This window comes from Lygodium microphyllum, chromosome 24 (assembly GCF_053477565.2).
Source record: "Lygodium microphyllum isolate KBCC chromosome 24, Lygodium_microphyllum_v1.1.10, whole genome shotgun sequence".
NCBI classification, from domain to species: domain Eukaryota; kingdom Viridiplantae; phylum Streptophyta; class Polypodiopsida; order Schizaeales; family Lygodiaceae; genus Lygodium; species Lygodium microphyllum.
This window is the reverse complement of record NC_141158.1, coordinates 4,100,573-4,121,893: the sequence shown is the minus strand read 5'-3', so window position 1 is coordinate 4,121,893 and position 21,321 is coordinate 4,100,573. Positions and strand designations below refer to the sequence as shown.

At 47.2% G+C, this 21,321-nt stretch overlaps 1 protein-coding gene across 2 annotated transcripts in view; it reads left to right on the top strand.

Annotated features, from left to right (window-relative positions):
- The window catches only part of ING1 (RING/FYVE/PHD zinc finger superfamily protein), a 104,644-nt gene extending 86,387 nt beyond the window's left edge, over positions 1-18,257 (top strand). For both annotated transcript variants that reach the window (XM_087665242.1, XM_087665243.1), the window contains 3 exons: positions 17,276-17,360; positions 17,443-17,566; positions 17,681-18,257. In XM_087665242.1, coding sequence (XP_087521368.1) covers positions 17,276-17,360; positions 17,443-17,566; positions 17,681-17,791 — 320 coding nt within the window. In that variant the 3' untranslated portion in view covers positions 17,792-18,257. The remainder of the gene's footprint in view (positions 1-17,275; positions 17,361-17,442; positions 17,567-17,680) is intronic.
- Positions 18,258-21,321: the final 3,064 nt, after the last annotated feature.

Here is a 21,321-nt window from a genome sequence, read left to right as displayed (position 1 = left end):
ATGTGATTAAGGGTTGTTTATCCTCTGGGATCATAGAAAATAATGTACATATGATTTTAGTAATTGAGTTTACTCAATGTTTTTCTGATCGAACTATTACTAATATTTATTTTATTGAAAAGTTAAATCAACTGATTATCAATGTAATTGAATTTCTTTTAAAAATAATCTTAAGATAAATTTAAATATAAGTGAGCATTTGGATATTATACTATATTAGTATGCCGAGCTACTTGGTGGACTTTCGCCATCTTGCAGATCCTTAGACCATATGATTGAAACCTTGGTTGGTAGTCATCCCGTCTCAGGGAAACATTATATCTATTTGACTAAGGGTTATATCGAGCCGAGTAAATCTCTATGGGGCATGCTTGACCTTCTCGCTAAAGAGAAGGATTACAAAGGTCTCAATAAGATGACCATCAAGAATAAATATTCATTGCTTAGGATGGATGACCTTATTGATTGACCCTGTGGTACGTGCTATTTCACTAAAATTGATCTAAGGTTTGGATACCAACAAATATGGATAGTTTCAGAGGATGCCTTGAAAACTGTATTTTGAACACGGTATGAAAATTGTCAATTTTTGATTCTATCTTTTGGATTGATCAATGCTCCCACAACTTTCCAACAAATGATAAATGATTTTTTTTTTCCAAGTAAAATGTGGCTGATTATATTACCAAAAAACTGATTACAACGGAGTGCTCATGCTCAATAGACTAGCTGGAGCTAATGCAAAGTCACAAATACATCATGTATACAAGCCTCTCAAGGCGGTCTAGGGGGATGGGGGCAAGAAGCCGTGGGGGGTGTGTATCGCCAACTGGGGTTGCTTGCCTGCATCACAAAAAATAGATCCTAGCCGCCCTAAGTGCGCATGAAGTGACATCGGAGCTCCTGGCGAGCCCTGGACCCGCCCTGCACTTGATTCCATCGGCCGCGCAGGGAGTAGATGATGGAGGTCCAGGGCTCTGCTAAGGTCACCTGTGCTGAAAGTCTCTCTCCACCGAAAGCGTCTTGACACCGCGCCTTCCAGATATGCCATCTAGTAAGACTCCCTATAATCTCCCATACCTCCGAGCAGTCTGTAGTGGGCTCCAGTACCTAGCGGATGGGTAGAGCCCACAAACCGATCACTGTGCACGACCCTGCCTCGATAATAAATATTGTGTTCTACATCACGGCCTCGTATAGAAGGTAATGGCCCTGGCTGACTGCCTGCCAACAGAAAGCTCCCCATGAGATACATCCAAGGTTGGGTGCTATACGGCGAAGGATGCGGCATGCTCCTCTCCACACGAGCTGCGTCTCCTCACAAGACCACAGGTAGTGCTTTGGGTTTTCTAGAGACTGCTGTGTGCAGCACTTACAACTTCCCTCCCTCTGCATCTGGGCAAGTCAACTTCCCACTGCCAAGCCTCCATGTGCCACCAGCCATAAGAAATACGACACTCTCCTTGGCCTCCAGCTATCCCATAGGCGGTGCCAGAAGGCTCGTCAGAAAGGCTTCGTGATGTTGTGCTCCGCCTAGTGCCTACTACGTGACAGCGCCCAAACCATATCCTCTTGCATGAGTACGTGTGTGCCAATCCTGGTAGTGTACTCTAGGAACCTGGGTGGCTTCTTGGCGACTGCAGAGGCCGGCCATAGCCACTCTCTTGGATCCCACTTCAGCTCATCAAGTGGTCTGTTTTCCCAGATCCAAAGGCGCCACTCCCTGAGCTTTTTCAGAAAACATAGGGGTTTAGCTGCCATGTCTTCCCTTGAAGGCCCACCATCCGAATCCTCCTCCACGAAAGGGCGGCAATCCCCTCATTTTGCGGAGCTCTGTCTAGGGCTAGATGTCCCCCCCTCCTGAACGGTGAAGAAAGTCCCCTGCGAGGCGCCGCCCACTCTACCTGCCACCTATGAGGGGATGCCTACTGGTGAAAACCTAGCTACCCATACCTCCCCGAGCTCTATCGGCTCTCATATTGGGGGAGCAAGCCACTCCGGAGGTTTTGCTACGTCGATCTCCCTTCTCCTCACCTCCACTCCTCTGGTAGCTTGATGCTTGCTGCAGCAGCTCCTCGTTTGCCATCCTGTATACTCTGCCATATCATGATGGTACGGGCCGGGCCGGCTTCCCAACCGGCCTCCCAACCAGCCCACTGGATGTCGGGGAGCTCACCTATTTGTGTCCCTTCCTGATCTTTGATCTGGGGGTTCCTGATCACCGGTTGACGGTCTGTCTCCTCCTGGCAGCCTAGGGAGGGCTCTGGATTAGAGCCTTACGGAGGCCTTGCCACATGTGGAGTAGGCTGCGTAGAAAGGGTGATCTGGGCTGACGTGAAGATCCATCTTAGGGATGACCTCCACTCACCGCCAAGCCTTGGTCTATAGTCTTGAAGGCCCTCTTGCAATAAGACCTTCCAGGTCTACCCGCTTGGTGTGAGACCGCGGATAACTAGCTTGCCCAAGAGAGCCATACTTTGATACTATGGGTCTATGATCCCAAGCTCTCCCTCTAACCGATGCCGTATAATGGTTGCCCACGCCACCTTAGCCTTGGATTCCCTAGAACCATCCGACCCTGACCAAAGGAAGTTCCGCACTAGGCGGGGAAGCTGCACTACGTAAGATGAGGAGAAGCACCAACACGAGGCGATGTACCAGGCCGTCGCTAGGAGGACCTGCTTAACCACCAGGGCTCGACCGCGGCTAGTGAGAGGCGAGTCGTGCTCCAGTAGATCAGTTTCCTCCGAATAGAATCAAGGACAGGAAGAAACTGCTGGGCAGGAGTGATGTCGAGTCCCACCTGGAACCCTAGGTACAAGACTGTCTGCCCTCTGCTCACCCATCTAAATCCCAGGTGGACGCCCCACTCTGTGCTAGAGTCCGGGTCTGTGAGGAAACCAACCAACTTTCGCCAATTGATTTTCGCTCCCGCTGCAGAACAAAACACGTCAAGAGCCAGCCTCACTCTCTCTAGCATCAACTCATCGTCCTGTGTAGAGGGTTGTATCATCTGCATACTTTGAGTCTAATAACTCAGTTTCCTCTCTCACTGGAAGTCAGAGGCCGCGTAATGTGCTCACACATGACTTGAGGAAGTGAGACATCGCCTCTGCAAAGAGTAGAAACAGTTATAGGGCTAGGGGGCAGCCCTGTTGAACCAATCTCTCTAGCCGAAACTCCTCCCCTTGCCTTCCGCCTATGAGAACTCTGCTGGTGGCCAATCTATAAAGGGTGGAGACCCCGCGAATCAAACCTGGGGGAATCCCAACCTCACCATGGTGCCCTCTAGGAAATCCCAGTCCACCTTGTCATAAGCTTTCTTGAAATCCAAGAGTAGTACGGCTAGTCTCTGCCCACTATGCTGAGCCCACTCTGTCGCCTCAAAGAAGGTAAATACATTGTCTAGGATGCTCCTATCCTGGACAAAGCCTGTCTGTGTATCATGGATGATGACTGGAAGCACGGGGCATAATCGCCTACCAATCATCTTTGCCAGTGCCTTATAGGCCACTGATAATAAGGTGATCGGTCTCCACTGGGAAAGCTCCAACCGGTCTCCCCCTTTGGGGAGAAGACTGATAAGGGCGGTGGAGAGACTCCTTGTCATCTGTCCTGAAGTGAAAATCTCTTGGAAGGGCATTAGTAGGGGGTCCTTCACCACTTCCTAGTAGGTAGTGAAGAAGGCCTTAGAGAGGCCATCCTCCCTTGGGCATTTTTTGCCCATCATGTGTATGGAAAGCCTCCTCTAGTTCCTTCTCTGTGAAGGGGGCTGGGAGGGAGCGTCCCATCTTTGTGATGAGGGACAGGATGTGATCCCATACTTGCTGGCTACATCTGTGTCCTCTAGCTGAAGCTATCTCCTACTGGAACAGGCGCGTGTAATAGTCGGTGGCAATGTCCATCACCTCGTCTGGGCTAGAATGATTCCTTCCATATTGATCCCGAAGGCTGCGTATTTGCTCTCCTGCGGTGTGAGGTTGGTGCACCAGGAAGAACTCCCTGCACATCATGTCTCCCTTCCGCGCCTAGAAGGCAGCTGAGGTTCGGAAAGAGAACTCCGAGTGCCTGTCCTCTAGGCCAGCAATGGCTGCTCGCGCATGTACCTTTTGTGCGTGGAGGGTGGGATCCCCTAGTGCCTCCTGTAATAATCTCTGCGTGGCTGCCAGGTCCCACCGGAGTGCTCTCTCCTCCTCCCAGCTTTGTTCCTTGGCCTGTATGGCTGCCTCTTGGCAGATTCTGCTCGACTCGGCTAGGACCTCTGCAACCTCCTCTGCTATTCGGGCCCTCTTGTCCCACTCTCTGGTCCAAATCTGCTCGATCTGTCTCTCACCTTCTCCCTCCTATAGATCGAGTTAGGGATCCGACAAGATGATGTGTCTAGGGTGGATGCTGGGGGATCACGTGCCAAGAGAACTGGGCAATGATCGGTGGACAATGTGATGCATGTTGACTTCTCAATCTGGCCTCCACGAGAGCCTCCCCACTCTCCCACATAAAACCTGTCCAACCGCTCCAGCAGGACTCCACTTAGCCGCTTGTATCCCCAAGAGAAGTCCAACGACCTCTCCCTCCTGTGGAAGGCAGGGTCTCTCCAGGCATCACGTGCTCCATTTGCCAGCAAAAGGACCTCCCATGCCTCTTCTCCTCCCCAGCCATGCCTTGGTAGTTTCCGCCTCTGCCCTACCGGTCCTCCAAAGCCTCTAGGTTGTTGAAGTCTCCTCCAACGATCCAGGAGTCCACCTCTGGGAGTCCATCTGCAATCTCCACCCACAACGTGCTGCTTGCCCTAACCTCCGTAGGGGCATAGACATTGAGGACTCCAATGCACGAGTCCCCAATATCCAATCTGATCCATAGAACCCTCCCTACTACTATTGTCCTGTCGTCTCGTACACAGGCGGTGAGACTCAGGCCAATAGAGGTGCATATGCCTCCACTCTTGCTGTGGCACCTATGGCATGCTCCCAATAAGTGTGTGAGCTGCCCGGAAGTACCTTCCCTATCCGCTGGGCCTAGTTGGGGATGAGCTTGTACTCCTGTAGAAGCAAGATGTCGATCCATCCGGCATGGGCAGGCTGCAACTCTTGCCGAATAATCAACTTCTTGGAACCACGTGCCCCACTGTAGTAGAGACTATTCACATTCCAGGATGCAAGGTGTAAGCTCATAGGGAAACTTGTGATTGACCGAACAGGTATATGTTTGGTGTGGATGCTGTTGATGAGGAGGAGAAACTGTGAGGCATGTAAGTACGCTTTGCCGCCGGTTTGGACAGCGAACTCGAGTCCCCCATGGTGGCCGTCGGTTGGACCATAGGGGTGATAGATGCTCCAGGTGGTACTATCAATTCATCTATCAGCCATGCTGAAAGTCGTGACTTTGTACACTGGTAGAAATGGGCTGCCTGTGCCAGGGGCCACTCGATCACGTCCCTCGGAGCTCTCCACTGTGGAGGGGCTAGAAAGATAATGCTCAAGTGTGGGACCTCGGCAGCAGCCTACCAGTTAATGTCCATCATGCAACCAAGCCACTACTGTGCAAACAATGCTAATCCTTCATCTCCTATCCACTGGGAGGTGTGATTCGCCACCTGACTCTTCAACTCCTCTATCTGTGTAGTCGTCCACTTCCGTGAGTAAGAGGACTGAAGAAAAAAGGCGTAGTTTGGTCCATCCGGTGGTGCTAGTAGATGGACCTTGCCCCTCCTTGACTTACGAATCACAAAGATCCCCACCTCTAGAGGTAGTGGGAACTCTCCACGCTCCATAACTCTTAGGTAGGACCATGGGCCACTGCGGAAGAACTCCTGTGGCAATAGCTGTGCCTGTCTCGGGAAGGTATGACGGGCGGTAAGGGCAGATGAGCTGGTGGCTGTATGGTAGGGGGAAGACTGCTGGTGTGAGGAGGAGGTAGGTGTGTGTGGCTCATCACCTTTTGTGGGAGGAGGGGGGGTGGGCTTGGGGGGACCTTGCCCCTCCTTGACTTACGAACCATAAGGATCCCCACCTCTAGAGGTAGTGGGAACTCTCCGCGCTCCATAACTCTTAGGTAGGACCATGGGCCACTGCAGAAGAACTCCTCTGGCAATAGCTGTGCCTGTCTCAAGAAGGTATGACAGGCGGCAAGGGCAGATGAGCTGGTGGCTGTATGGTAGGGGGAAGACTGCTGGTGCAAGGAGGAGGTAGGTGTGTGTGGCTCATCACCTTCTGTGGGAGGAGGGGGGGGTGGGCTTGGGGGGGGTCACTTGAATCGGGTGCGAATCGGGGGGGATGCTCGGTAGGGAAGGTGGTGGGGGGGAAGAGGATCGAGGGATGGATGGAGATGCATGGCGGGTATGGAGGGGGGCTAGTGGCCCTGGAAAGGGGGGATTGTGGGCCAAGGTCAATTGGGGGAGGGGGGGAGCATGGAATGTGGGTGTGGGGCTGTGGGAACTCAAGCGAGGCAATCTGTGGTGCGGGTGGTGGATGTGGGGGGACTGCGGTCCTGCCGGGTAGGACGGGGAGGGGGGTCTGTGGAGTGCTCTGTTGAGGGGGTGTCGCTCGCTCGCTCGCTTGCTCCTTGCTATCGAGGCTAGGTTTGAGGAGCTGGTTGCGCTCCCCCTGCCGTCTCCCTCTCTGTCATCTCTAGACCCGTGTAAAACTGTTAGCATCCACTTGCGGGCCTGTCGGCGGAGCTGCCTTGGCTCCGAAACGCATGCAAATTTCTGTCTAATGCTTAAAGCCATGGCAGCGCAGGCACTGCCCTGGTTGCTCCGTCACAATGACCTGCTGCCTAAAGGAGTGTCCGCCTGCCTCAATCCCCAGGACCTGTGGGATATTCTTGCCGAAGAGCCGTCCAAAGTCTTCCACCAACTGGCGATACTCTATTGCCAGGCCGGGGAAAAGAAGGGTAACTGGGTGCCGAAGAAACCTGTTGTGGAGTGCAAACTCCTTCATAGTAAAGCCATTGTACCAAGGAACCATGTATATGATCCCCTTCGTGGACACATATGGTAAACTGGCGAGTAACTTGCGAGCTGTGTCCGCCGAACTGAGCTGGACCATGAAGATCCCTTGGCCCATTAGGACTGCCTCCACAATCTGCGCTATGCTGATGCGTAGCGTGGAGTGAAGCCAGTCCCGAAGCTGGGCCTTGCCGGGGGAATGTCCTACTACTTGACCATAAATCGCTGTTTCCTTTAGCTCCAGCTCCTTAGCTCGGACGGCTGAGAGTTGCTCCTTAGAGTGGACGACACGCAAGGTGTTTGATTGGGGGGCACTCGCTGAGTGTGCCGGCTTCTGACCAGAGGTTTCCATTGCATGTTCCTTCTAAGAGAATTGCCAATCATGTCGCGGTGCTACCTGAGGGGGGAAAGTTGTTGTAGATAGAGGGAGTAACTGGAGGGTGGAGGGATCAATGGCTGGGGGGGGACGCTGCTATTTTTGATACACCGTGGATGGATCCGAGGTTGTGGACGAAGGAAGCGCGCCGGGGGGGAGGGGAATCTAGAGCAGAGGGTGGCTTGGGGGGGGGGGGAGCAAACTGCTGGGGCGGGGGGAACAGTCTCGCTTGGGCGGACAGGCGGGGGGGGAAATGGCAAGGTGGGGGGAAGGGGAGCAGTCGCGCCTGGGCAGACAGGTGGGGAGAAACGGCTAGGCGGAGCGGGGGGGGGGGGGGCAGTCATGTTTGGGCGGACAGGTGGGGGGGAGCTTGCGACGTGACGGGTGCTGAGCTTTACTGCTTTGTTTTTTTGTTTATATTTTGGAAAGTGGATAGTTGTTTTTCTTGATGACGTCCTTGTTTACAGTAAGTTGTTGGAGGAGCATGCTAAACAGGGCGTATTGTCTTATGTCTTTTAAGATGAGAGCAATTGTTTGTCAAACTATCCAAGTGTGAATTCTTTCGCATGGAGCTGTTATATGGTGTATCTTGGTCATGTTTCGATTGATGGCATTCGGATTGATCTAGAAAAGGTTTGAGTAATGTTCGATTGGTCTATTTTGGGGATCATAAGGCAAGTAAAATCTTTTCAAAATTTTAGAAGTTTTTTTAAAAAATTCATTAAGAATTATACTCATATTGCTGAACCCTTGACAAATTTGCTTAAGGGTATCTGAAACAAAAGGAAGCATACTAGTATACTTGTTGTTTGGACTAGTAAGCTTGATCAATGTTTTCAAACATTGAAACAACTTGTTTTGACCACTGCACCGATGTTATAGATTATCGAGCCAAATAAACCTTTTGAGGTTTATATGGATACAAGTGATTAGGTGCTGTCATTTATCAGGATGACCAACCTATCGTATTCGAGAGCCATAAGCTCATTGATGCCCAAATATGTTATACGACTCAAGAGAAGGAATTATTGGTGGCCATCCATGCTCTTAAAGTATGGTGTCATCATTTGTATGGCACTTGGTTTATTATTTGAATGGACCACCACTCACTAAAATACCTATGTGATCAATCCGATCATTGAAATACCTATGTGATCAACTTGATCTCCTTAGCCGCAAGGCGAGATGGGCGGAGCTTGTGCAAGAGTTTGACTTCGAAATTTGCTATAGGAAGGGTGCAACTAATGTGGCCGCCGATACATTTGGTCGAATTTTTGAAGTCAATGGCTTGACCTTCGAAATTTCTACTAATTTCTATCTTTCTCTCGAAGGGTGTCGCCAAAGCGATTTTCACTCTAGTAAGAATTGGTAACTAGTTCGCCTCCAAAAGTCGTATAGGAACTCATCTGAGACTCGCTCTCTATGCCAATGAGGGATGGCTGCAGGTTGTGCTCTAATCTTGCTCATTTGTATCCTCCGTCCCAATCTAGTAGTGTAGCCAAAGAAGGGGATGTCGGATGGCCTATCAAGGAAGGGATCCCTCCACACCCTCTCTCCTCGATCCCACTGAAATCTCTGTAGAGGCTTCTTCTAGTATGCCTAATATCTCCATCCATATATAAGACAAGTGGTTGCGTCTGGGTCTATGTGCCATTTTCTTTGAAAGTGTGCCACTACTCTGATTCTTTGCTTGGAGCTGCCATTGAGTGCTGTAAGGTCAAGGTCCTCTTGCTGGAGGCGGCCATCCTCCTCAACTGTGAAAGTGAATGTCTCGTCTCTGCTAGATGCAATGACTCCTAGAAGGATATCCCCTCTGGAGAAAAGATCAATCCAAGTTTGAGAGGAAGCTATTTCAGTTTGCTAATCTGGTGGAACCCCTTCCATCACGGTCTCAATCATAGCCCTGGCTCCCCTAAGACCATGTAATCTGTGCCTTTGGGTCTCGTGTGGTAACTCTTGAAATGCAAACCACTCCCCCACTGATGTAGCGACCTGTAAAGAGAATCGCCCCCATGATAAGTGTGTCCGTTGCCCAATGGTGTGGCCTGACTTTGATCTCAAATAATGATTAAAGAGAAGAGGTTGTCTCCTCTTCTCTTCAATAGTAGTTGGGGGGAGCTGGTGGAGCCCTGGAGATACAGATCTCCAAGCTCTAATAATGGCAGCTGCAAATCTGATCTCGAAGCTCCTCCCTAAATCTTTGTTGCTGATCTCCTGAAATATCCAGTGAATGTTGGTCTGCCATGGTCCTCCATGTATAGGTGTCAAGTCCTCTAGCCTCCCCATCAGAAGCTTCTTCCAAGGCTCCTCTCCTGGAAGCAGATCCCTAACAATGAGCTTGACCAATAAGGCTTTGCTTTGACTATCTGGGTCTATGATCCCCAATCCTCCTCTGGATCTAGGCTGTATGATGACATCCCAAGCCACCTTTGCTCTGGCTGGACTCCCATCTCCTCTTGACCAAATGAAGTTCTTGATGAGGCGTTTCACTTGGCCAATACACGACCTAGAGAATGCCCAACAAGAAGTGATGTACCACATGGTCGCAAGAAGAACTTGGTTGGCAACCACTACTCTTCTTGCCAATGAGAGTCTCACCGAGCTCCAATACAAAAGCTTCTGTTTGGTGTTCAAAAGGAGGGGTGCTAGCTGCTGCTCTGAGGTAATGTCAATCCCCACATGGCATCCGAGATATCTCACAGTGGTCCTGCAGGGAACCCATGTGAAATCCTCATGTGGTCGCCACTCTGGCTGTCTAGTGTCGCATATCCAAAATCCAAAGGATTTGTGCCAATTAATTAGTGCTCCTGATGCTCTACAAAATGTCTCCATGGCTGTTACAAAGGCTCTAAAGTTGCCCTCAGTCCCATCCAAGTAAACTGCTGTATCATCAGCAAACTCCACATCAAGAAGCTCCTCAAATTCAAGGATGGGTAGCCTGATGCCTCTGATACCTGTAGATCTGTCTCACAAGGAGGAGCTCATGGCCTCTGCTACAAATAGAAACAAGAATGGAGCAAGTGGACATCCCGGTATAACTGATCTATGGATGGTGAATCTATCTCCTCTTGCCCCTCCAGTCATGACCTGACTATGTGCTGAAGAATAGAGAGCCGCTACACCCTTGACCCACTGCTCTGGACAGCCCATCCTCAACATTGTGCCCTCCAGGAACTCCCAATCCACGCGATCATATTCCTTCTCAAAGTCCAGAAGGAGCACAATAAGGTCTTGCCTCCTAGATCTAGCCAAAGCTGTGGTCTCCCAGAAGGTGAAGATGTTGTCCAAGATGCTACGCTCTCGGACAAATCTTGTCTGAGTGTTGTGTATGATATTTGACATCAATGGTGCTAGCCTAAGACTAATCGCCTTTGCGAGGATCTTATAGGCAGTTCCAAGCAAGGTGATCGGTCTCCATTGTGTGATCTCCAATCTATCTCCACCTCCTTTCGGGATAAGATGAATCAGCCTCTCAGAGAGTCTCTCTAGCATAGTTCCTGATGCCATAATCTCCTGAAAGGCTGAGTGAAGGCCTTTTTTGATAAGATCCCAGTAGCTCACAAAGAAGGATTTATCTAGTCCATCTTCCCCGGGACACTTGCCTGAGGGTAGTGCCTGAAGTGCCTCCTCCAACTCCTTTGTAAAATGGGCCATCAGATTTTTGCTCATCCTGTCTGTAACCACCCTCTGTGTGCTCTGCCAAACTGCTTCTCTATCTCTCTCATATCCAGGGGGTCTAGTGGTGGATCCTAGTAGGGATGTATAGTATTGTGTGGCCACCTGTCTCGCCTCTAGAGGGCCCTGTGCAATGGATCCATCAGCTCTCCTAAGTCTCCGAACACCCTATCTAGAGTGTTTAGGTCTTGTGGTGCGGAAAAAATCCCTATTACCTCTGTCCCCAGACTGAGTCCAAAAAGAGGTTCTGGCATGAAATATGTACTCTGATCTAGATTCCTTCATGGAATCAATCTCTGCCCTGGCGTTATGCATCCTCTCAAGTTTCAACTATCCATCTGCATCCCAGCCGTCTCTCCTCCTCCCTCTGCAAGGTAACCAATGATGTCCTAGCAGCTTTTTCCTTCTCTAGAAGGCTGTGTCTCCTCCTTGTGGCCTTCTCTCTGAAGAGGGAACTAATCTCCTATAGGCTCTCTCATCCAAGTCACTAGCTGCCTGTCCAGCTGAGAATGGTCTAGATCTCCAACACTGTGTGACTATTTCTCTAAGATCCTCATAAAACAAGTGCTCTGGAAATCCTGAATTGGAATGGGATCCACCTACTCTCTCTAGAAGTATCTGAATTGGTGAGTGGTCCGAGAGGGTCGTGCCAGGTGTGATGCCTGTAAGGCCGCCTCTGTTGTAGGCCCAGCCATCCACATAATAATCGATCAATCTTGGAGAAAGTCCTAGCTCCTATCGCCCTGTCTCTCCTGGAGAACTAAAGTGATCCTGTGGTCCTGCCAAACTCTGCTGTGAACCATGGGTCCTGGCCTCTAATCTGGAATAAGAACTCCCAGCAGCCTGCTCTCCTCCCCTAATGATTTCTGTGCATCTGCCTCTCCTGTCCTCAAGAGCCTCCATGTTAAAGTCACCCCCTACCACCCAGTGATCAACCTGTGGTAGAGACTGACTGAGGGTGGTCCAAAACTGTCTCCTGTCTTGTTGGCCATTCGGGGCATAAATGGCCAACAAACCAATGAGTGCCTCCTCCACTCTCACCGAGACCCACATGGCTCTCCCTGAAATCAGAATACCCCAGCCCTGTACCGACTGAGTCCACTGCTCCCCAACGCATATACATACTCCAGCCTGTATCTCGGTAGCACCTACAATTGCTGCCCAGGAAGTGTGACTCTGACCTGGCAATAGCTTCCCACAACATTGGGATATCCTGTTTGCCGAAAGATGGTGCTCCTGTAACATAAGAAAATCAATCGATCCTCCTACTAGAGCTCTGCGCAGATCCTGTCGCATGAGGCTCCGGCCCTGCCTAAAGTGATGACCTCTGAAGCCTCGTGCATTCCATGAGAGTATCCTCATGGACTGTGTCTCAACCTCTCGGACCGGCGTGGCTGTACAGCCCATGCTTGCCTTTGCTGCCTCCTAGTATATACCCGATCATGTGTTCTCTTCGCTATCTCTGCTGCAGGGTGTAATGGGGGAAGTCCTCAGAGTAGGCGTCTGAGTCCTCTACCTCCTTCCTGCTCACTGTCCTGGTCTATCACGGCCTCCCCTGCATGTTGTGTGTCGGGTACCTGAGATGGGCTAAGCTCAGCAAGCTCAACCTGATGGAGCAATGGTCTGGGGGACTGTGGCGTATCTGAAGCCTGTTGTAGCTCCTGAGAAGCTACTGGTGTCACTGCCTCCGTGGGCTGAATCACATCCATCTGCAGTGCTGCCCCTATTAGTGGCTGTGGGACCTCTGGCTCTTGGGCATCCATAGGAGCATCTATGGGAGCAGTGGGGGGCTGCAGTGGCTCTGCATGGGCTAATGGCTTGAGGTCCCTGATCACTCTCCACTGTCTCGGCTCTATGCCCTCGTGTCTCTGCCTCTCATCAGCGTGCTCTCTTTGCTGGCACTGTCTCCTCCTCTGTCTAGCCTTGCGTTGTCTCTAGCGCTTTGCATCACTCCTTTGACGCGTCTCAGATCTACCTCCTCCCTCATCCCTAAAGGAGGTCTGGTGTCGGCGTGTCCTGGGGCATTCAGCTGCAAGATGTCGTGTCTCTGCCTCTCATCAGCGTGCTCTCTTTGCTGGCACTGTCTCCTCCTCTGTCTAGCCTTGTGTTGTCTCTAGCGCTCTGCATCGCTCCTTTGACGCGTCTCAGGTCTACCTCCTCCCTCATCCCTAAAGGAGGTCTGGTGTCGGCGTGTCCTGGGGCATTCAGCTACAAGATGTCCAATCATCGTGCAAGCAAAGCACTGACCAAGGAGGCCTGTATAAGAGATTGGCTGGATAAGAAAGCCCCCGTGAATGGAGGGAATTCTAATATTCTAGGGAAGGCATTGCAAAGACTCTGTGGGTATTATCACTCGGACCGATGGGTATCTATGTGGGCCTTCTGAAACTGCGTCAGCAAAAGTCCTATCCCTTTGTATGACGTGGCTGAATGCACTGCCAATCTTAGAAAGGTATGGCGTAAAATACTACTCAAGGCCAAGAAAAGAGATGGTGATGGAAGTGCCATCTCCAAGCAATGAATAGTCCCGGCCCTTGATCCATCTGCCAAAGTATGCTACTGAGGTCCTGACATCAAGCAGGCTGGTAGCGAGCACTGCCTCCATCTGCTCGGGTGAGCTGAACTAGAGTCTGAAGCATCCCTTTCTAAGGGGCACCACTTGCGTGATCCTGGTTGGGTGCTGGTAAGAGCAGATTGTATGGAGTTCTTAAGACTGTGGATAGACGGACGATCTCCAACCATTCTGCAAGACAAGGATGATGCTTGTAGGGTTGTCACTCTCTCCCTCATTGCCAGCTCTGTGTTCGGAGCAAAGCGGATCAGTGGGAAGGCATCGGCCGAGTGAATGCGGGGGGCTGCACTGGAATCCCCTGGGGATGGTGGAGGACCAGCTGCAATCTCTGTCGATATGCTAGCTCCATGTGTCAGTGGTGCGGGTGCTTCCAGGTCTGTTGGCGCAGGGTGTAGTTGTTGGTCTGCTTGTTGGGGTTGTGCGGGGGAAGGGGAGATGGATGTTACTTGTGCAAGGAATCTTACGAAGACTACAAGGGTGGATGAGGAGGCCGAGGAAGTGTCCATGGCTGCGAAGCGAGAAGAGAGTGCGGGCAAAGCAGGTTGAGGCGTGGTAGGTAGGGCGATTGCTGTGAGCCAGGGAGGCGGCTATGGTGGGATAGAGGAGGCGGTTGTGATAGGGGGCGGAAGGTGAGGCGGCAGTAGGAACAGGGAGTTGGTGGCAGTGGCAGTCGGCCAGCAGGGCGAAAGGGGGCACGGCAGGGTTGACGAGGCAGGGTTAATGGCAAGGTTGAAGGGCCGATAGGCTGCATTCCATCACGCTAGGTACATCACCTTACCCCAGGTCATGACTGCCTTGTCAAGTCCCTCACGCCACGACTGCTCACCACAACACTTTGAGATTCCGTCAGAAGCACTCCGTCAGAGAGAGTCGTTACGCTAGAAGCATCCCATCAAAAGCATTCCGTCAGAAGCATTCCGTCAGAGAGAGTCGTTACGCCAGAAGCATCCCGTCGATGTTCTTGAGTATTGACTTCACTGACATGTTGAAAAGTATTCCATTTTGAATGGATTACTTTTTAAACAAGCCAAAGTGTGTTTGCTTGATGATTGGGATATTCGCAATAAAATTTAATACGAGTGTCATGATGTGCCGAGCACGTTCAACAAAGAGACCAGCCAATTCATGGCTTCTCACGACTTTGTAGAAATGAATCAAGCTATTTTCTTCAATCGGTTGACCATAACCCAAATTGCATCATGACCTCAATCCGTATGGGACAATCCTACCGCAAAATCCATAGAAATGTCACTCTATTTTCTATCAGGGATTTGTAAAGAACGCAACATCCCCGCCTGTCTGTGCCATTCAGCTTTGTTAAGCTGACACTGCAAGCAATCACGCACATAAGACTCAACCACAATCTTAATATACGGCCAATAAAAATAACGAGTGACTAAGGCCAAAGTCGGGTCTATACCAAGGTGTGGTTTTCCTGTCGAAATGGTTAATGATTGGGATCCTAAGTTCATTGGCCTTTGTTGACAAACGGTCTTTCAAAAACTAGAAACTCGATTGACACCAATGGGCAGATCGAGCGGATGAATCAAATCATGGAGGATATGCTTCATGCATATGTCTTGCATAGACAATCGGATTGAAAGCGTTATCTTCCTCAGATTGAGTTTGCATATAATAGTGTAAGCATTCGGCTATTGGTTATATCCCTTTATGCTTATGTACTGTTATGAGCCGAAACCACCCATTGCCATAGAGCTTAGGGGGTGAAAATGTAGTCTATGGTCAACTTTTTGTACGATATATAGGAGATCATGATTTTGAGCGAAAGCATAAAAATGGCCCAAGATCTTGTGATGTTTTATGCTAACCAACATTGTACCCCTAGAGAGCTCGAAGAAGGCATGTGGGTTTACCTTAAAGTCCCAAAGGACTCCGATTCAATAACAACCGGCAAGTGCTATAAATTGCTTTTGAGGTATCGTTGTCCTTTTCAAATTACCAAGAAGATAAGCAGCATATCCCGTGAGTTAAGACTTACCTTTGGAAATCTAAGTTCACTTGGTGTTCCATGTGAGTGTTTGAAAGAATGACTAGGACAAGATGAGCAGATTGTTCTGATTGAGGAAGTCCCTTGGCTTGAGGATACTGCTCATGAAGTTCCACTCAAACCCGAATTGGTCATTGACCTTAGGAGTAAACGATCCCATCGCACCGTTTATCTCAAGTATTTGGTCAAGTGGAAAACCGCTTGGAGGCGGAGGCTACTTGGGAGTCAGTATGTTCATGAGGAGTCGTTTTCCTCACTTTGTCCGTGAGGATATTGTTGAGGACAACAATTATTCATAAGGGGGGAAAGTGTTATGTCCCTAGACATCCGGATGGGCGCTAGTAGCATTGGTCACAATGGTTATGAAGTGACTTAGTGCAAATGCACTAAGGGCACTTCGGGGTTAGGGCAGCTGAGTCCTATAAATAGGACTCAAGGCCCTATTATGCACATTATTGTGTGATCACCACTCTTGGACTTTTGGCTCGTTGGCTGACGCATCCGTACACCGGGATGGTGTGGGTTGGTGGTATGGAACACCAACCCTTGGGATGCAGTCGTGACCCGGAGTTTTGCTAGCTCGTAGGCTCAGGGTGAGCCTGTTTGGCTCTACAGCTGGGAGGTGAGTTTGATATTGAGTCCCTTTTATGGTGAGTTTGGCTTGCATCATGTCTTGTGTGTAGTTGGATCCTAGGGGGATGTTTCACCAGATAGCCTTATCTGACTCACACTGAGGCTCATATGTAGGAGACGACCAGACATGGCCATGCCATACCCTACATGTCTGGGGACTTTTGTAATAATGGTTTATCATGGATTTACTTCACATGTTGACATGGATATTGACATTGATTGTTGGAGTTTTTCTTTGAGTTCTTATCCATGATGATTGCATATATTGATGGCTCCTTTTAAAGCTAAAGTTGATATTGGGCATGGATAGTGGACCATGATGCATGCAAATATTGATGCTACATTGAATGTTCATTTGCATTGAATAGAATAATGAATTATGTCAAGCTGTGTTTTCTATGTCACATAAGTCATAGAGTATATGTATATAAAACTTTAATACATTTTTATATCTCAAATGAAACCCATTTCTAACATTGAAACCCGTTTCATACCTCCTGTTTCAGAAACCCTGGGTAACTATGGACATGACACATGACATTGCTAACAAGAGGTTGTGGGGTGGCTTTGAGAGAATGAGGAGAGATGCCTTCTTGTTGACCTAGGATTTCAGCTCCTTTTTCCAGACAACTCCTCAGATTGTTTGGCATTATAGCCCACTAAATTGGTGGTTCACACAATCGTTGTTTTTGTGATATAATTAGCTATTCTCCACAGGGTTCTTTGTACTTTGCATTTTACCTCATGGGAATTTTTTCCAAGGTGTTATTACCAGAATTTTCAATTTGGAGGATGCACTCACCTTAGTGACATCTTTTTGAACCATTATTCATATACAGAACATCAAACACTCGTAGTGGCTGTACTTGTGAGTGCTTTGTGGTTCTCACAATTTGTGTCATTTTGTCTCAACCTTCCTTGGTCTGTCTTATGGGCTATGACATATCTCTGCACATCCACCGTGTTTTTAATATGGTCCCTTACACTGCAATGCTTTATTTTTGTACATATGAGGGAGGCAGGGATCATACTTGAAGTTGCTGTCTTTTTGCTTTGTTTGTGCAGAGAGTGACTTTGTAGGAGTTTCAACTGTGGCAGAACAGAGATCTGATCCTGGAAAGGAGGGTGATACAAAAGCTAGTCGTAAAAAGTAGTTGGATAACTTTGACCTGTGTTATTGTGTGTTTTTATTTGGGTAAACTTTTTCTCCTCTCATAAAGATCGTTTTGCAGAGGACAGGTGGTGGAGCAACCAGTTAGTATGGACCTTGATTTACCTGTAGATCCAAATGAACCAACTTACTGTCACTGCAACAGGGTCTCATTTGGAGAGATGGTTGCATGTGACAATCCAGATGTAAGTGCGCTTTAATAAGATAACAATATATTCTGCCGAACATATGTTGTTTTGTACTGTTAAATCTTAGTTTTGTCACTTTAGCTCAGTGGTTTCAACCACTTTTTATTGCAGTGTAAAATTGAATGGTTTCACTTCGAATGTGTGGGCCTCAAGGAACAACCAAAAGGAAAGTGGTACTGTTCAGATTGTGCACCTTACATGAAACGGCACAGAACAAGGTAGCAGTAAACACCTCTTTGTGAGACGTTGATGTTGTCAGAGTGCGCATATGGGGCTTCTACTGAACATGGGACATTTGTGGAAATGCAAACCTTTGTTGACAATGCCTCAAAAGGGTGTCCCGAGGGACTTTTGTATTGAAAATCTGAAAGTGACTTGCTGGAGCTAACATAAAATCTACCAGATCAATGCACCCAATGCTGAGGTTTTCACAAGTACACCCTTGATGGCTCAGTGCAGTAGATTTTCAGTGCAATAGACTGAAACTTGTATAGTACACATTTTGTGCAGGAGCTGTGTCACCTGTCTGTATAGTTCATGTTTCCTATGATTGGTAGCACTGTATGCCCTGATGTTTCTGATATCCCAGGCTAATATGATTCACCATTCCGCAGTGAATTCTGGTCAATAGCAGGGCCTGTATGTTGCGTTTTTATGTTGTTTCTACTCCATGCGAGTCATCCTCTTATCACATGGTTCCTTTCCAGCTTTTCCCCCCCCTCCCTTTTGACTTTCCTCATACGTTAACGTAGCTTGTGCCTATCTTTTTAAAGAGAGCATCTATAATCAGATAGGGTCAATGAGCTTGTTAGTCTTGTTGCACTTACACAGTTAGATATAATGATGAGAAGGCATTTGCACGAGTCATTGAGAAATGGCAATGAATTTTACAACGGCACAGGAAGTAGAAAAACATATTTTTGCAATGGCACATGTGCATACTCCTTTTTTGCATTATTTTATGTCAGTAGGTGGGTAAACCATAAATTCTAAGGTTGAAAAAAAAATCGAAAGCCTTGCTCACTTTCAGACCCAAAGGTTATTAGGAAAACTGTAGTACAGGAGCCTGCTTCACTTGGGAGTGTAGGTTGGCAAAACCCTCCCTTGTAGGGAAATTATAATGGCCAGTGATTGCTTAGCAGCAATCTTTGAGCAGCCATGACGTTGGGATTGTAGAGGGTGCTATGAAAAGTGAGAAACAAGAACTTCACAACCATCCTCGAAAAGATGCGCATGTGGTTTTGGCAGATAACATTTCCATATAGCCATTCCGGGTGTGCGATTCAGCTGATTGAGGTGGTTGCACCTTTCCTCTTTGATCCATATCAGTATCCATGTGTGGCGACTTTCATACACTATAGGGGGGCTCCTGAGAAAAGGACCTCAAAATCCATATAGAAGTCCTTGTACATAGACATACCTTATATTCTTCGGATAACATAATATTGTTAAATTTCACTTTGATCTCAATAAGAGGTGATTGAGGATATGTATTCTTCCTAATGTGTGTAATTGAGGACATACTCTGGTTCATTTGACAAGACATGGCACCTCTCTCATAAGCAAGATTCATAAATTCACTGTTTTTCATTGATCCCATAGACTATGGGTGGCTTATTGTTATGGATTTTGCTCTACGATGCTAAAAAACTAAACCTTCTTAATGTACGATTCAAGCCAAGATGGAATAAATTTGTCGAGGACAAAGAGAACACAATTATATGAATTAAGTACTTGAAGTTCTTCTAAAAGAGCAAAAAACCTCAAATTATGAGAATTATGCCACATAGACAATGAAAAGCATATAATGCTAATGTATAATTTCTAGTAGCCAATGAATGCTAATGATAAAGTGTTGTAATATGCAGTTCCAAAAGATAAAACTGTGAGAATTACATCCATTGTAATGTAGTTTTATGTAAAAAAGACCTGCAACAAATTATGTGGTTTTATATGTAGGGACCATAACTACTACAACTATCCGTCGATAAAAGACATGACAAATGTAGCTACTGGCAGTAAGATTGGAGATGATAGGATACTCATCGACTAGTGGATTTTGTATACAATAGTCACAAACAACTTTCACAATGATGTTCAATAGGACTCTTGCTATGCGGAGAGGACTAGGAATCTTTGGTGTGATGGTTGCAAAGGCCTTTATGGGAAAGGATGCTTAATGGTGTATGATGTAAATTCACAAGTTAGTTGCCAATCAATGCATCACGCATCACAATTGATCAAAGAGGGGGAGTAAATATGCCCAAGACTAGAGGCTTAACATTGTCAAGTTGACATGACCAATCTTGACACAATGTTCATGCTCATGATCTTGTGACATCCCCAATGTGTAGAAGGTGGAAGTCTTCACCTTTCAAAGTTTTTATGTGTGCTCCAACTTGTACCATGTGGCTTATTAAGGCTCATGGGGTCTTGTTTTAGGGAGTCTTTCTTTTTGTTCCTTTTGTTTTTTTTGTTTTCCTTCGAAAAATCTTCTTAGAGTATGAAAACTAAGTAGACATGTGCAACCATGTAGTGAGATTGTATGTTAGACATTGAAAAGCATGTATGTAGAGAGATGATTTTCTTATTTGAAATCGTCAATTTAGGGAGTTCACTAATGCATTATGTGAAAGACATATTCAATACTATTTATGTTATAATACGCAAGGTTTGTACAAATAAAAATCCAAAAATAAATTGTATCTACATGCACTAGTACTTGGTATCCAATATTTCACTTGAATTTAGTTTATGTTACCATACTTAAACATAATCGGCCCACATAAAGTTTACATGTTTTGAGGTGTGCATTGGTTGACAGCACTTATAGTCAAGTGAAGCTAAGGAATTTCGAGTAATGTTCCTCTCTTACATCACGTGTTCTCTTAATGTATAGTACCTCACAAATGAAAGCTACATCATAACTTTTGAAAGAGTACAATACTAAAAATAAGAACACAACCATACTACTTAGTAACAAGTGTCTTCATTGTTTTGTAATTATGGGGGAAAGTGTCATTTCCCTACATGTGTTTGAGAAGAATACACACTAATTTTTACTACTTAGCTTTGTTTTGTTCAATACTACAAGAAAACATATTAGAAAGTATATGTTTGGATTAATTTCTAAACTTTAGTAAAGATTGAATTTGTAAAGATTGTGTTCATCCTTTGAAAGCACCGTTGAGCTTCTAAACATGATAGCAAAGTAACCTATCAAAGAGCATAAATAAGTTAGAAAATTAATATGACACAAAAAGTAATAAACTTAGGTCTCTTATAACACAGTTATACAATTATTCTAAGGAAAAAGTGATGTGAAGATGCACATATAAAAATTGAGAGGGTAATGTTATGCATTATGAGTACATAGAAGTGGGGAAAGGGTAGAATGATGGCTTAAATCAAATAACTCTCTTTGATGCAAAGGTCTCATTTGAACCACGAGTACATAATTGAGGTGTGGAAAGAGTGAGATGTTGGCTTAAATCACATAGCTCTTTTCAATGCAAATGTCTTAAGTGGAAATGGTGAGCACATGCTTAGAATAAATGTTTGCCAACAACTAAGCCATCATTAGGTCTTTTTTAAGAACAGTTTCCACTTTTGTCTTCATCCCTTTCACTTTTTGGTTTATCTGGATCTTCAAGCTAGTTAGAGCTACACAATTCTATAAGGGGGTGAATCAAGGAAGACACCAAAATGATCTAATGACACTTCTTTATAGATTGATTGTAAGCAACAATATG